Source organism: Chiloscyllium plagiosum, unplaced genomic scaffold (genome assembly GCF_037043375.1).
Source record: "Chiloscyllium plagiosum isolate Xiang-an unplaced genomic scaffold, Cpla_swu_hap1 HiC_scaffold_11, whole genome shotgun sequence".
Classification (NCBI taxonomy): Eukaryota; Metazoa; Chordata; class Chondrichthyes; order Orectolobiformes; family Hemiscylliidae; genus Chiloscyllium; species Chiloscyllium plagiosum.
The window spans coordinates 87630116-87643195 of NW_028270149.1; the positions used below are offsets into that span (position 1 = coordinate 87630116).

Sequence of the window (13080 nt, forward strand, 5' to 3'; positions counted from 1 at the left end):
AATATAGCAGAAATGTCAAAGACATTGGTTAGAATCTTCCAAACTTCTTTAGATTGTGGAAGTTTCCAAGCAAATTTTCCCAGTAAAATTGAAAATATTACTGCTTTTTTCAAGAAAGGAGAAAGGCAGAAAGTTGGAAACTAGACTCCAATGAGCCTAGCCAGGGAAAGTGGCAGAATCCACAATTAAAGAGGTTACAACTGGATATTTGGAAAATTATAATGGAATCAGACAAAGTCAGCATGGTTCATTGACAGGGAAATTGTGTTTAAATTATTTATTAGAGTTTTTTTTTGAAGATGAAGGGGAACCAATCAGTGTGGTATACTTGGATTTCCAGAAGATGTTTGACAATTTCTTTTGAAGGAGATCCATATTTCTACCAACATCTGTGTGAAGGTGTGTCTCCTGACATCAAACCTGAGTAGTGAAGCAATAATCTCGAAAGTTGTGTCCTTTCCCTTGGCCCCTTCACTATTAAAGAAATTTTAAAAGATTCCTAACGAAGGGCTTTTGCCCGAAATGTTAATTTTCCTGCTCCACGGATGCTGCCTGACCTGCTGTGCTTTTCCAGCGCCACACTCTTGACTCTAATCTCCACATCTGCAGTCCTCACTTTTGCCTCAGAAATTATCTCTGTCCATCTCTCGCACCAATTTCTTTCTTGTCTCATTTTGAAAGCTGCTCTTACATTTAAAAGAGTACAAATCAAAGTATGCAATATCACATATCCCTTTTAATACTTTTAGTAGATAAATCAGTGTCTCAACATCTGCTTCAGGTCATCCATAGATTCTCAATTCTGATGAACATGGCAGATCGTGTGTCATTTCATTCAGCATTCTTAAGCATCCTAAGTAGCAGCCATCAAAACAAGCAAAGTTCAAAATGAGCCTTTCTATAAATAGAACATAGAACATTACAGCGCAGTACAGGCCCTTTGGCCTTCGATTTTGCGCTGACCTGCGAAGCCAATCTCAAGCCCATCTAACCTACACTATTCCATTATCATCCATATGTTTATCCAATGACCATTTAAATGCCCTTAAAGTTGGCGAGTCTACGACTGTTGCGGGCAGTGCGTTCTATGCCCCTACTATTCTGAGTAAAGAAACTACCTTGGGCGGCACGGTGGCACAGTGGTTAGCACTGCTGCCTCACAGCGCCAGAGACCCGGGTTCAATTCCCGCCTCAGGCGACCGACTGTGTGGAGTTTGCACGTTCTCCCCGTGTCTGCGTGGGTTTCCTCCGGGTGCTCCGGTTTCCTCCCACACTCCAAAAATGTGCAGGTTAGGTGAATTGGCCATGCTAAATTGCCTGTAGTGTTAGGTGCAGGGGTAAATGTAGGGGAATGGGTCTGGGTGGGTGCGCTTCGGCGGGTCGGTGTGGACTTGTTTCCACACTGTAAGTAATCTAATCTAATCTAATCTAATCTACCTCTGGCATCTGTCCTGTATCAATCACCCCTCAATTTAAAGCTATGTCCCCTTGTGCTAGCCATCGCCATTTGAGGAAAAAGGCTCTCACTGTCCACCATACCTAACCTTCTGATCATCTTATATGTCTCAATTAAGTCACCTCTCAACCTTCTTCTCTCTAACGAAAACAGCCTCAAGTCCCTCACAGCCTTTCTTCGAAAGACCTTCCCTCTATGCCATGCAACATCCTAGTAAATTTTCTCTGAACCCTTTCCAAAGCTTCCACATCCTTCCGATAATGCAGTGACCAGAACTGTACACAATACTCCAAGTGCGGCTATACCAACGTTTTGTACAGCTGCAGCATGACCTCATGGTTCTTAAACTCAATCCATCTACCAATGAAAGCTAACACACTGTATGCCTCCTTAATAACCCTATCAACCTGGGTGACAACTTTCAAGGATCTATGTACCTGGACAGAGAGATCTCTCTGCTCATCTACACTACCAAGAATCTTACCATTCGCCCAGTAGTCTGCATTCCTGTTACTCCTTCCAAAGTGAATCACCTCACACTTTTCCACATTAAACTCCATTTGGCACATCTCAGCCCAGCTCTGCAGCTTATCTATGTCCCTTTGTAACCTACAACACCCTTCGACACTACCCACAACTGTACTGACCTTAGTGTCGTCTGCAAATTTACTAACCCATCCTTCTATGGCCTCATTCAGGTCATTTATATAAATGACAAACAGCAGTGGACATAAAACAGATCCTTGCAGTACACCACCAGTAACTGAACTCCAGGATGAATATTTCCCATCACCCACCACCTTCTGTCTTTATTAGCCAATTTCCTATTCAAACCACTAAATCACCCTCAATTCCATGCCTCCATATTTTGTGCAATAAATCCAAGGAAAGACGACCAAGAATGCACAGCTATCACTCTCTCACAAACACACACTCACTTCTAACATAAAACAAGTGGCACAAATATTTATAATCCTCAAGTGGATAAGACAATTTATTTTTCTTTCATTCATTCAGGAACATGGCGTCAGTGCCTGGTCACTATTTATTATCCATTCCTCGTTGACCTGGAGAAGTTGGTGATGAGCTACCTTCTTGAAATGCAGCCGCCCATGTTCTGCAGGTCGATCCACAATGCTGTTAGGGAGGGAGAACCAGGATTTTGACCCAATGACAATGAAGGAATAGTGGTATATTTCCCAGTCAGCATGGTGAGTGACTTGAAGGGGATCTTGCAGATGGTGGTGTTCCCCTGTATATGCTGCCCTTGCCCTTCTAGACAGAAGTGGGCATGGATTTGGAAGATGCTGCCTAAAGAGCTTTGGTGAATTTCTGCTGTGCATCGTGTAGATGGTACACACTGCAGCTACTGAACGTCAGTGGTTGGAGGGTATGAAAGTATATGGATGTCATGCCAATAAATTGGGCTGCTTTGTCGTGAATGGTGTAAAGCTTCTTGAGTGATTTTGGAGCTCCACCCATCCAGTAAGTGAGGAGTATTCTATTACATTCCTGACTGGTGCTGTGTAGATGTTCAACAGGCATTGAGGATTTAGGAGGTGAGTAACTTGGTACAGTACTCCTAAACTCTGAGCTGCTCTTGTGTTCACAGTATTCAAATGGCTCATCAGGTTGTGATGGATTGATTCTCTCTTGTTGGAGATGGCATTTGTGTGGCATGTATATTATTTTCCATTTGTCAGCCCAAATCAGGCATTACCTAGTTCTTGTTGCTTCAATATCTGAGGAGTCGCAAATGGTGCTGAACAGGGTATATTCACCAGTGATCATCTGACTCTATGATGGAGGTCATTGATGAAGTCACTTGTGGAGGTGTATCAAGCTTGGGCACAAGGTGTTAATAAAGATTAAGATCCAGTATTGAGCTGGGCATTGGGCACTCATGGCAAGGGAACAAAGCCATCCTTGACAGCACTGAATGTGGGTCCCAGAAATGCAACCGAAACCACATAGCACATTCCTGCGACTTAGCTAAGTCAGTGCTCTCCACCAGAAGTACACTAATTCACTATTCTGCTCAAGGTTTCAAATTGAACAGGGACGAGGCAAGTTTGACAAAACCACAAATACTGCAGCAAAACATTCATGGGAAATGACCAGGATGGAAATTACATTCTTGGGCTTCTCACCTTGTGTTGTGTAAGGACTTTAGGATCCTGGAGCAACATTGTGATGATGCCAATCGAGTTGTTAGTTAGGAATGTTTGGAATGGAATAGATAAGAATCCAATAGGTAGGAATAGAGTAGCATGATGGTTAGAAGACAGAAATATATAAACAGAACTGTCCAGCAATACAACAGTCAGAGCCTGGTATATGACAGATTACCATATGTAAGAGTATTTAGTATTAACACAATACAACTAGCATGCTAACAGACAGCTCTTAAACATAGAAAGACAGAAAACAAGTGCAGAAATAGGCCATTCAGCTCTTCAAGCCTGAACCACTGATCAATATGATTATGCAATCTCAGTATCGCATTCCCGGCGCCTCACTATATCCCTTGATTCCTTTAACAGCGAGGGCCATATCCAGCTCCCTCTTGAAAATATCTAACGAGCTGGCCCTAAAAGCTTCCTGCGTGAGAGAATTCCACAGGTTCACATCTTTCTGAGTGAAGAAATTCTTCCTCATCTCAGTCCTGAATGCCTTACACCTTATTCTTAGACTGTGGCCGCTAGTTCTGGACTTTGACAACATTGGGAACATTCTTCCCACATCTAACCTGTCCAGTACCATCAGAATTTTGTATGTTTCTATTAGATTCCCCCTCATCCTTCTAAATTCCAGCAGATACAAGCCCAGTCAATCCAGTCTTTCCTCATATGTCAGTCCTGCTACCCTAGGAATCAGTCTGGTGAAGCTTGGCTGGACTCCCTCAGTAGCAAGAATGTTATTTCTCAGACTAGGAGACCAAACCTGCACACAATACTCAAGGTGTGGCCTCACCAAGGCCCTGTATAACCGCAGCAAGTCATCCTTACTCTGATACTCAAATCCTCTCACTATGAAGACCACATGTCATGTGAGGTCTTGCATTTTGGAAAGTCAAATTAAGGTAGGAGTTTTATGGTGAATATTAGGACATTAGTGTAGTGGAACAGAGGGACCTTAGAGTACAGGTGCACAGTTCACTGAAATTGGAGTTACAGGTAGACAGGGTAGTGATGGAGGCTTTTGGCACACTGGCCTTCATCAGTCAGGATATTGAGCACCAAAATTGGGAAGTTATGTTGCAGTTGTATGCGATGTTTGTGAGGCCATTGGAGTATTATTGTGTTCAGTTTTGGTCACCTTGCTATAGGAAAGATATTATTAAACTGGAAAGAGTGCAGAGGAAATTTACAAAGATGTTGCCAGAACTCAATGGTCTGAGCTATAGGAAGAGGTTGGACAAGCTAGGGCTTTTTTCTTTCAAGCATAGGAGGCTGGGGGGGGGGGGGGGGAAAGAGTGTATACAATCATGAGAGGCCTGGACAGGGTGAATGAACTCAGTCTTTTTCCTAGGGTTGGTGAATTGAAGACTAGAGGGCATCAGTTTAAGGTTAGAGGGGAAAGAATAAAAGGGAATCTGAAGGGCAAATCTTTTACACAAAAGGTTGGCACACGTATGGAATGAGCTGCCAGCGGAAGTGGTTGAGGTGAGTACATTAACAACATTTAGGGCATTTGGACAAACACATGGATACGAAAGGATTAGAAGGATATGGGCTAAGTGCAGGGAAATGGAGTTAGCGAGAATGTCATTTTGGTAGGCGTGGACCAGTTTGGGCCAAAGGGCATGTCTCCATGATGTAGGACTCTATGACTAGTTTTCCTCACTGCCTGTGGCACCTACATTCTGCAGCACCTTCAGTGACTGTTCCACCATGGCAGCCCGATCTTGCTGCATCTCGCCTTTTCCTGAACTGCCACCATTCAGATGGTAATCTGCTTCCCTGCTTTTGCCACCAAAGTGGATAACCTCACATTTATCCACATTATATTACATTTGCCAAGTATGTGCCCTCCCAGGCAGTCTGTTCAAGTCACTTTTCAAACCTCTTGGCACCATCCTCACAATACACACTGCCACCAGCTTAGTGCCATTCCTTTGTCCAAATCATGAATGTCTATTGTAAACAGATGGGGTCTCAGCTCTGAACTCTGCAGTACCCCACTCATTACTGCCTGCCACTTAGAAAAGGACCCATTTATTCCAACTCTCTGCTTCCAGTCTGTCAAGCAGTTCTCTACCCACGTCAATATATTACCTCAATACTATGAACTTAACTTTTCTTTACTAATCTGTTATGTGGAACCTTGTCAAAATCCTTTTGAAAGTCCAGATACATGACATCTCCTGAATCACCCTTGCCAACTCTACTGGTCACATCCTCAAAATATTCCAGAAGATTTGTCAAACATGATTTCGTTTTAGTGAATCCATGCTGACTAGGACCAACTCTGTCACTGCTTTCCAAACACTTAGCTATTACATCCATAATAATTGACTCCAGCATTCCTCCCCCACCCCCACCGATGTCAGACTAAATGATCTTTAATTCCCTATTTTCTCTCTTCCTCCTTTTTTAAAGAGTGGGGTTATATTAGCTATCCTCCAGTCCATTTAAACTCGTACAGAATCAACAGAATGCTGGAAAATGATACCAATGCATTTGCCATTTCTAGGGTCATCTCCTTAAGTAGTCTGGGATGCAGAGCATCAGGCCCTGGAGATTTATCAGGTTTTAATTCCATCAGTGTCCCCAGTCCCATTTCCTGATGAATAAAGATTCCCTTCAGTGCCTCCTTCAAGCTTGACCCTCTGCCCACTAGCATTTCTGGAAAGTTATTTGTGTCCTCCTTAGAGGACATGCATCCAAAATAGTTGTTCAATTGGTCTACCATCTCTTTGTTGTCTATCATGAAATCACCTGATTTTAACTGAAGGGACCTACATTTGTCTCCTTAATCTTTCTCTCTTTGCATATTTATAGAGGCTTAATGTTTCCCTCTCCTTGCCTTGCCACAAATGTACACATAAAACTATACCCGTAAAATTGAGGTTTATGGGAACTCACCCAATGAAGTTCAACGGAGTGTTATGAGGCTCACCTTCAGCTCCTGAACTTCCATGGCTTTTCTGCCATCCCATGGCCAGCTCCGCTTGGTAAAGTAGTTCACGGTCGCAAATTCAATCAGTGCCGAGAATACAAATGCGTAGCAGACGGCAATAAACCAATCCATGGCTGTTGCATAGGCAACCTTGGGTAAGGAGTTCCTGGCACTGATACTCAGGGTTGTCATGGTCAGCACTGTGGTGACTCCTGTAAAATAAAACACTTTCATAAGACCTGTTGAATCGAAGGCATCTGGATGGGTATATGAATAGGGAGGGTTTGGAGGGATATGGGCTGTGTGTTGGCAAGTGGGACCAGATTGGGTTGGGATAGGAATGGACGACTTGGACCGAAGGATCTCTTTCCGTGCTGTACATCTCTATGACTCAAGTGGATTCCTTAATAATTACCATGGTGATAAGAACTTCATTTGTGATTCATGTCTGAGTGGTTTTGATAACAACAAACTCATTAAAATTATTAATTTGATCTTCCATTTATATGAAATAACATGCAAATATTCACAATCACAGAATCACAAAATTGTTACAGCACAGAAGGAGGCCATTCGTTCCATTGTGACCGCATCCACTTTTCAAATGAACATCATCGCCTCATGCCAATCTTCATTTCCCCATGTCCCTGCACATATTTACTCTCCAAATAATCATTCAATGCCCTTTTGAATACTTAATTGAACTTGCCTCGATCACATTTCCAGACAGTGCATTCCAGACCCAAATTACTTGATGTGTGAAAAAATAATCCTCATTTCACTCTTGCTTTAAAGCTTTTCCCTCATTGACTTGGTATTTCCATGATTGGGAACAATTTCCTTTTGTCTACTCTTAACTAGCCTGCTAACAATTTGGAAAACCCTTACCAAGTCTCTTCTCAGCCTTCTCTCCAGGGAGAAGATTCCCAACTTCTTCAATTTATCCTCATGGCTAAAGATTCTCAATTCTGGAGTAATTCTACAAAATTGTGGATGCACTCTCTTAATCCCTCCCTAACACCACTGTCGGTGAAATTACATCACATGCGCTGCAGTGGTTCAAAACGCAGCTCACCACCACCTCTCCTGGGCAATGAGGGAGATGCATTGGGTAATAAACGCTGACCCAGCCAGACCACCCTCATCTCTTAAACTGATAAAAGAAATGTTACTTGCAGAACACAAATAATTTCTGAGTTATTCCCTCTGTGATACAGGCTTTGCTTATCACACAAAAAGTTCTTTGGACCCTGAAGGATAAAACTTCTTTTTGCTTTGCTTTTTAAAACTGTCCATTGTTCAGTTGCAGAGGCAAGATTAAGATTTCCTCTTCTCTCATATTTGTTCCTACACCAAAAATGTTAAAGGAGAGTTGGGTTATATTCACTCTTACAATCATTCAACAACTTTCAAGAAGTTATGAAATTTGTTAGCATGCTGAATGATTGAAAGGGTCAATTCCTTGAACCACAGCTAAAGCTCATCTTTGAAAGATTGGCATAGTGTCACAGGCACCACCATCAGCCTGACAGTGCTCTCTCGAGTGCTCCATTCCGAGAGCACCCTCTGGGACTCTCCATTCCTCTCAGACTGTACCAGTCTCCCGTAACACACCATCTTCTGTAGCTATATTCTCTTGAGACCATTTCATTTCCCTCTTATCCATTAAAATCTTCTCAATGCCCATCTGATTGATCAGCCTTTCAAATCTGGCCTGGCTTCTATTTTCGTTTGGATTCTGCCCCTGTGAAGTTTTGCATATGAATCTGAGAGGGTTAATATTTGATTGAGTGCAATAAACAGCACGCATTCTGTCATGAGGACCTCTTGAAAGGGTAAAATAGAACCTTGTGAGAGTCAAACTTGAGGCAAGGTCCTTCCAACAGACTTTGAAAACGTTTTCTAACCAACCTGTTCAGAAATATTAATACAGACATCTGGGGCAGGTGGGGCTTGAACCCAGGCCCACCTGGTTCAATGACTTGGACACTACCACAGCAACACTTTTCCAAAGTCTTTGACACACTGTACAGCCTATTCTTACAGCATTAAAATAGTGCAGAGATGCAAAACATGTTGTTTACTCTGCAATCCTTGCCTTGTTTGACCAGGAAGTGATTACCCTCAGATTCACTCAATCACATAAGCCCCTGAAGAAACCACACATTTAGATTTAAGCTACACTAAAGAATCCTCAAACTTAGAAAATATGATTGGCAGCACGAACAAACATGAAGCCATTTTCTTCTATCTCTCAGACTTCGTACAAAGGTTGTTGGGTGAGAAGCTGAAAAACGATTTCAGGATTCAAACGAGTCCTAATTGTCCTGGAAACTCCAAGAGAAGAGGACTAATCTCCCCAGACTGTGAATAACACCATAACTGGGCAGGACTTGCCTTTCCTATGGGGGTTTGTGAACCTGTTCAATAAATTGGTCAGCAGGACGGAAGAGATCCGACCAGTAAGACTCATTTTTGGAGAAGAGATTAGAGTGGTGCTGGAAAAGCACAGCAGGTCAGGCAGCATCCGAGGAGCAAGAAAACTGACATTTCAGGCAAAATCCTTCATCTGGAATCTTGGTGAAGGGCTTTTGCCCGAAACAATGATTTTCCTGCTCCTCGGATGCTGCCTGACCTGCTGTGCTTTTCCAGCACCACTCTAATTTTGACTCTGATCTCCAGCATCTGCAGTATTCACTTCCACTTCATTTTTGGAGCAGTTGAGACTGTTGATAGCAACTACAGCTAGTTACAGGCATATCCATATGATGAGCTCAACCAGCTATCTATGTGGCTCTTATTTTCCACCAATGACAAATAATTTGCTCTCCAGGATGTGAGTAGTAAAAACATAACTCTAATCTTCCATTTAATTGAACTCAATTATGTAATTTACTATGGTGAGACTTAAGGTTACAACTCATGGGTTACAGGTTTATCAGATGATCTTTTACAAAAAGACAAAAATATTTGAGCTGCCCCTTATATGTGGCTTAGGTCAAGTTCAAACATTTTAATGTGACAGTTCTCCTCTTTGATTTCTAGCCAGATTGCAGGTGGAGCTTTGAGCAAACCCATGGTTCGTTGTAAATCTGTGATAATTCCTTGTGAAGTTGAAGCCACCGGTTTAAATCTCAACATAGAACACAGAACAGTACAGCACACATACAGGCCCTTCAGCCCACAATGTTGTGCCAAACATGATGCCAATTTAAACTAACCTTTTATGTCTACCCTTGGTTCATATCCCTCCACTCCTTGCATAATCATGTGTTTATTTAAATGTCCTTTAAACGCCCCTATTGTATCTGTCTCCACCACCAACCTTGGCAGCGCATTCCAGACTCTGACCACCTTTGCCCTTCACATCTCCTTTGAACTTTTCCCCCTTTCATGCCCCCTAGTATTAGACGTTTCAACTCTGGGAAAAAGATTCTAACCGTCAACCCCATCTATGCATCTCATAATTTTATTGACCTCGATCAAGTTTCCCCTCAATCTCTGCTGCTCCAGAGAGAACAACCTGTGTTTTTCCAGTGTCTCCTTATAGCTCATACTCTCAATCCAGGCAACATTCTGATAGATCTCTTGTGCACCCTCTACAAAGTCTCTACATCCTTCCTATAATGTGATGACCAGAATTGAGTGCAATACTCTAAGTATGGCCTAACCAAAGTCTTAGTAATAACAGTAGTCATAATATATTATGAAGTGGAACTCAGTCAACATCAGAGTAAGCTTTTCAGGTGTAGTACCTGTGCATCGCTAAGCCCAAAGTCGTAAAAAATAAGTCTTGTTCTCATAAATTGCACATGTGAAATAAGAGTTGATTTTCATCTGCCAGCAGTGTCACAGAAGGAGGTATTAGGTAACTGATGGATTCTGAATGTCTGGTATAGGAGTGTGATTTTCCTGGATTGAATGGAGTTTAGGTGTAAACAAACAACAGTGTTGGCTGATCACTTGCCCTCAGACCACTCAAGATACCTCTTCTTAAGAAGGTCTTCCCTCACCTACCAGTTTACCTACTCTCATCAGATACCAGTGTGGCTAGTGAAGAAGGCTTTGACACACTGACCTTCAGCCAGGCCAGTGAATATAGAAGCTGGGAAGTTATTTTGCAGTTGCACAGGACATTGGTGAGGGCACACTTCGAATACCATGTTCAGTTTGGTCACCTTGCTATAGGTGTTGTTACTAAGCTGGAAAGAGTGCAGAAGAAAGTTACAAGGATGTTGCCAGGACTCAAGGGTCTGAGTTATAGGGAGAGGTTGGACAAGCTAGGACTTTTTTTCTTTACAGCACAGGAGACTGAGGAAGGATCTTATTGACGTGTATAAGACCATGTGAGGCATGAATAGAGTGACTGCACTCAGTCTTTTTCTCAAAGTTGGGGAATTGAGGACGAGAGGGCATCAGTTTAAAGTTAGAGGGGAAAGAATAAAAAGGAACCTGTGGGGCAACATTTTTACACAGAGGGTGGTACACATATGGAATGAGCTGCCAGCAGAAGTGGTTGAGGCAGGTACCCAACAACATTTGAAAGTCATTTTGAAACATGGATAGGAAAGGTGGAGAAGGATATGGGCCAAGTGCAGGGAAATGGGATTAGCGTTGATAGACATTTTGGTCAGTATGGACTAGTTTGGGCCAAAGGGCCTGTTTCCATGCTGTAGGAGTCCATGACTCTATGACTCTAAGCCTGCCTTCCAAGTAAATCCTAGCCTTTTCAATCTTTCCTCATAGCTGCATTCTTCAAGCACTGGCCACATTCTTATCAATCTTCTCTGTACTCTTGCTTGAACAATAATTTCCTTCCTGTAACATGGTAACCAGGGCCAGATAGGTTGACTAAAGTGGAGGCCATATTGGATTTGGTGATTGGCAATGAACCGGGTCTCAGATCACTCAGTAGGAGGGCTTTTTGGTGATAGTTATCACAGCTCCCTCACCTTTACTATAATCATGGAAAGGGATAGGAGCAGACAGTATAGGAAAGTAGTTAATTGGGGGAGGGGGAATTACAATGCAACTAGACAGGAACTGTGGAGTATATGTTGGGAACAGATATTCTCAGAGAAATGCACAACAGAAATGTGGAGGTGGTTAAGGGAGCACTTGCTGAGAGTACTGGATATATTTGTCCCACTGAAGCAAAATAAGGATGGTAGGGTGAAGGAATCTTGGATGACAAGAGATATGGAACATCTAGTCAAGAGGAAGAAGGATGTTAACTCAAGGTTGAGGAAACAAGGATCAGACAGGGCTCTACAGGGTTACAAATCAGGAATGATTCCTGAAGAAGGGCTCATGCCCGAAACGTCGATTCTCCTACTCTTTGGATGCTGCCTGACCTGCTGCGCTTTTCCAGCAACACATTTTCAGCTCTGATCTCCAGTATCTGCAGTCTTCACTTTCTCCCAGAGTGAGGGTAAGGCCAATTAGGATAGTGGAGGAAAGTTGTGCCTGGAGTAGGAAGAAGTAGGGGAGGTCCTTAATGAATACTTTGCTTCAGTATTCACTAGTGAGAGGGACATTGTCATTTGGGAGGACAATGTGAAACAGGCTGATATGCTCAAACAGGTTGATGTTAAGAAGGAGGATTTGCTGAAAATTTTGAAAACCATAAGGATAGATACATCCCCCGGGCCAGACGGGATATACCCAAGGTTACTATGGTAAGTGAGGGAAGAGATTGCTGCACCTTTGGCGATGATCTTTGCATCCTCACTGTCCACTGGAGTAGTGCCAGATGACTAGAAGGTGGCAAATGTTATTCCCTTGTTCAAGAAAGGGAATATGGATAATCCTGGGAATTACAGAGAAGTCAGTCTTATGCTGATGGTGGGCAAAGTATTGGCGAGGATTCTGAGAGACAGGTTGTATGATTATTTGGAAAAGCATAGCTTGATTAGAGATAGTCAGCATGGCTTTGTGAGGGGCAGGTATTGCCTCACAAGCCTTTTTGAGTTCTTTGAGGATGTGACAAAACACATTGATGAAAGTACAGCAGTGGATGTGATGTACATGGATTTTAGCAAGGTGTTTGATAAGGTTCTCCATTGTAGATTAGATCAGATTAGATTCCCTACAGTGTGGAAACAGGCACTTTGGCCCAACTAGTCCACACCGACCCTCCGAAGAGTAACCCACCCAGACCCATTTCCCTCTGACTAATGCACCTAACACTACGGGCAATTTAGCATGGCCAATTCACCTGACCTGCACATCTTTGGACTGTGGGAGGAAACCAGAGCACCCAAAGGAAACCCACGCAGACACGGGGAGAATGTGCAAACTCTACACAGGCAGTTATCTGAGGTTGGAATCGAACCCGGGACCCTGGTGCTGTGAGGCAGCAATGCTAACCACTGAGCCACTGTGCCGCCCTCATTCAGACAGTAAGGAGGCATGGGATACAGGGATATTTGGCTGTCTGGACACAGAATTGACTGGCCCATAGAAGACAGAGGATGGTAGTAGATGGAAAGTGTTCAGCCTGG

At 43.0% G+C, this 13080-nt stretch overlaps 1 protein-coding gene across 6 annotated transcripts in view; it reads right to left on the reverse strand.

Annotated features, from left to right (window-relative positions):
* Positions 1 to 13080, reverse strand: part of LOC122557046 (gamma-aminobutyric acid receptor subunit alpha-3-like) — a 274530-nt gene that overhangs the window by 12869 nt on the left and 248581 nt on the right. For all 6 annotated transcript variants that reach the window (XM_087992291.1, XM_043704284.2, XM_043704283.2 and 3 more), the window contains one exon: positions 6578 to 6789. In XM_087992291.1, coding sequence (XP_087848417.1) covers positions 6578 to 6789 — 212 coding nt within the window. The remainder of the gene's footprint in view (positions 1 to 6577; positions 6790 to 13080) is intronic.